Source organism: Alligator sinensis, unplaced genomic scaffold (assembly GCF_000455745.1).
Source record: "Alligator sinensis unplaced genomic scaffold, ASM45574v1 scaffold313_1, whole genome shotgun sequence".
Lineage (NCBI taxonomy): Eukaryota > Metazoa > Chordata > Crocodylia > Alligatoridae > Alligator > Alligator sinensis.
In genome coordinates this window covers 1,757,329-1,761,238 of record NW_005841939.1, presented here as the reverse complement: position 1 = coordinate 1,761,238, position 3,910 = coordinate 1,757,329, and the positions used below count along the sequence as shown (strand labels likewise).

Below are 3,910 nucleotides of genomic sequence, written 5' to 3'. Positions count from 1 at the left end.
TCCTGCTGATTCTACCAGCCTTGGCTGCTGGGACCTCAGACCTTTTGCCAGCTTGGGAAATGTTCAAAAGAACACTATTCTCTCATAATTAAACTGTAAAACGCCTCCAAAGCCAGTCCCTCAATATCAGCATTTTAATTATTCAATTATTCTAATTGCTCATGAGTCACCCAAATTCTCCAGAAATTTCTGGCCGCCATGAGGTACCTGAAATTCCTCTGGCTACAGGGCTATTTCTTTCAAATGTTTTCTATAGAGTTGATTTCCCCATTACATACAGGTCTACAATGCCTTGTGTATGTGCTAAATACCTCACTTGATTTTCTTCCAGTTACATTGTGAAATTACAAATGTACATTTATATCAAATACTATATTACATACCAATATGCAAATGACAAAACTGAACCCAACTTCATACTAGCTTCAAATAGAAACTAAACACCACAGGAATAAAGAATATCCATGCATGCCACAAGGTGAACTCCAAAGGCAACTTGGTTTTGGGATGAGTCCATGACAGCTAGACTGCATTGTCAGTAGGATTTCAATATGTAAGAAAATGTGTATATCTATTCAAATCCAATGCACTGTGCAGCCTTTCCCAAGAGAATTTGAAAGCGTCACCTTAATTTAGATTTGTATACAGTGATTTTAATTCTTAAGTTTTACAGTAAAATGGCATATCTTATTGACTATTTTTTAGTGCTATGTACATTCCTAACTTTTCTACTCAAGACATCTTATGCAAAAGAATGTGTTTTCCTAATCTCTAACTCCTTGCAGGTTTCTGATGATGGCCAGTATGTCTTGCTGTCCATACGAGAAGGATGTGATCCAGTGAATAGGCTGTGGTACTGCGATCTACAGAAGGAATCAAATGGTATAGCAGGTAAGGATTTTTTAAATTCCTTCCTTTTTTTAGTTTAGAAACAAAAAATAGCTAGAGTACTCTATTTCTACCTTGTATGACCTCAGATCATATTTTTCCTATACCAACAAATAATACACAGCTAAGGCCCCCTCTGCACATGCTGGTAAATGCACAATGGCGTCTAATGCTCAATCCACCCACCCATGCCTCCTTCCGTGCCACACATGTATAGCAGGAGAAGCAATTGTGTATTAAATCCCATCACACTGTTGCCGGTTCAGGGGGAGCCTGAGATCATGATCCCCCACAGCTGACACCGCTCACAGCGGGTCAGTATTCCCTGTTGTGCCCCAACTCTGAGTCCTGCAACCAACGTGTGCTCCAGGGCTCTCAGTGGAGGTAGCGCTGGGAATACTGCTACCACTGTGAGCCTCATCAGGTGCTGGACTTGCAGCAAGGGGTGGAGCTTGCATGGTAGACAGTGGGGAGAACACTGCTGCTAGCCCCATCAGGTGTGGGGCTTGCAGCAGTGGCTGCATTCTCCCTGCTGTCCCTGCTGTGATCTCTGTACCTCACGAGGCTTGCAGCAACGGCAGTGTTCTCCCATCTGCCCATGCTGCGAGGGAAGCGTGCACGGAGGGCAGCATTCTTCCAGCTGCAAGCCCCACAGCTGACAAGGATCACAGCACCAGCAGTGCAGGTATGCTGCTGCCATAGCAAAGTTTTGTCTGTGTGGGGCTGGCAGCAGGCGGTGCATTCTTGTAATTGGGAGCCCCCCAGTTGATGGGACTCCCAGGCACAGGGGAGTACTTGGCCACACATTCAGTTATTAGTGTGATGAGAACAAACTACAAAGTTATTACACTTTTTTGTGGAATAACTTTGTAGCTTATTGCTTGTTTTATCACACCTTTAATTGGTTGAATCTGTAGCTAGGTCGCAACTTAAGGTGTGTGACCTAACCACAGACCTTTTGCATCTTTAAAAAAATGGGAATATTTTTTATGCCTGAATTTTGTGGCATCTGTAAATTCAAATGATTTTCTTCAGTTTCAAAAAAGTACCCAACCTTGGTATACATTTTCTGTACAGTATGTGTTGGCTACAAATGTCCAACTTGGGATCCTTAAAATTCTAGTTTATTAGGCGGATTGAAACACTGTAATCATAAACCTTGGGGCTGGTCCCCACACACACACATGCACACATGCACACACATACACACACACAGTAGCAGGCTACAGAGTCAGGTATACCTATCCTACAAGCGCTGGAGTCTGTCATTGAGGCTTCTTTCAGCGTGGTGTTATCTTCCAGAAGGGGGTCGCCGGCTGGTCCTTCTGGCTGGACAGGTCTGATTGAGCTGGAGATCAAGAGGGCACCCCTGAGGGTCACTTTTCACTGCCTTTTATCTGTCCTTGGCAGACTTTGGTGACTCCCCAGTTTTCAGGTTTGCCCAATCCAGGGGTCATTGACCCTCGTGGGACTTCTCCCCCCTCGGTGGCTACTGGACGGCATCTGTCAGCCCCAGGGGTCGTCCGCATGTACGTGCAGGTTTGGGAGTCGTTGATGAATTTAGAATAGGGCTGTGGGAGTGGTCGATCTGGAGATATTCAGCCCAAAAGTTGGTCCCCTGCGTTGATTAACTCAGACCAGGGCTTCTAGCCCTTGATCAGTGAGGTTTAGAGATTTCCCCGTTGTTACATTGTCTTCTATTGAGTTCTTCCGTTGGTTGATCTGCAGCTTCCAGGTGTTAATTGCTGTGTGCTACCTTGTTACACATTCAATCACTGATTCACTCACTCTTTCAGGGACCAGCCTGATACAGAGAAGGACAGTTTGATTCCTGCCCTTGTTAACATTGTTACAATGTATAACTTACTAAAACACATTTAGTTGAAAGTTGAAAGGTGAGGAGTATAAAATATAAGCTACAAATGCCATGGCACACAAATAGATAAAAATACCAAACTACAAGGGGAGATACAAAATGTACACATACAAATTTTAAAACACAATTCCTTATCTTAAAGTGAAAGAGAGAAGAAGGAAGAAAAGGTAGAAAAAGAGAAACATATCCAAAGAGGGGAGAGCAAATGCAGGCAAGAGAAAAAGGGGGCTTTCTGCTACATATGAATAAAATTGCATAAAATGTGTAAGACTGTTTTAGACATACCTGTGCAATCACAAAAGTTTTATTTTATAATATAGATTCATCCAAAAAATATTTTTAGTAGTTGTCACTCCATCAGTATTTCAAATATAGATATCTACCTTATTGTTTTATGAACACTCCTTGTACATTCTATAGTTGTTGTTTATAGAACTACTAGTCTTAATCTTGCTTTTTAGCCTCACCAATAAGAGTAAAATATACATTACTTTCATATGCTGCTTATACCTGTTCTATGCGAGAGTCTGGAGTTGTTTGCATCTCAGTAAACATTGACCTGTTTCCTAGAACCTAAGACTATTGAAAATCTCTTCCCTAATAAGCTCTGAGCAGACAGCATAACACAGGGGTGGGCAAAATACAGCCCGCGGACCAAATGTGGCCTGCAAGGTCATTCTGTCTGACCCACGGGGCCCCTAAAAAAAATTCGAAAATTAAAATTTATCTGTCTTTGGTTCCTGTCAAAAATGACAGGAACCAGGGGCAGTAGGACCCAGGGGAATTGGTGGCGGGATCCTGCAACAGCAGGGCCTGCCTAGGCCCACCCCCCAGCCGGAAGCCCCCATAGAGGCTTCTGGCCTGGGACCACGGTGGCTGCCCTGGCACTGGAAGCTCAGGTAAAGGACAGAGGGTGGCGGGGGGAAAGGCTGGGAAGAAGCTGGTGCGGAGTGCGGGGAAAGCAACCCCTCCCCCGCCTCCTGGCTGGCGCTTCCTGCTGCAGCCGGTCGCAGCCTGCATGGGGCTGTCCTGAGTAGGCACAGGCAGCCGCACTTGGGCTGTGAGCAGCTGTAGCGCAGGGTGCTGGCCCCGGGGTGGGTGAGGGGCCGCTTTTCCCCTGCACTCAGCACCAGCTTGTAACCCGGC

General features: G+C 45.0%; 1 protein-coding gene across 1 annotated transcript in view; it reads left to right on the top strand.

Annotated features, from left to right (window-relative positions):
* The window catches only part of PREP (prolyl endopeptidase), a 206,686-nt gene that overhangs the window by 42,063 nt on the left and 160,713 nt on the right, over nt 1–3,910 (top strand). Inside the window, exon 8 of the mRNA XM_025199242.1 lies at nt 786–891. Within this exon, the coding sequence (XP_025055027.1) occupies nt 786–891 (106 nt within the window). The remainder of the gene's footprint in view (nt 1–785; nt 892–3,910) is intronic.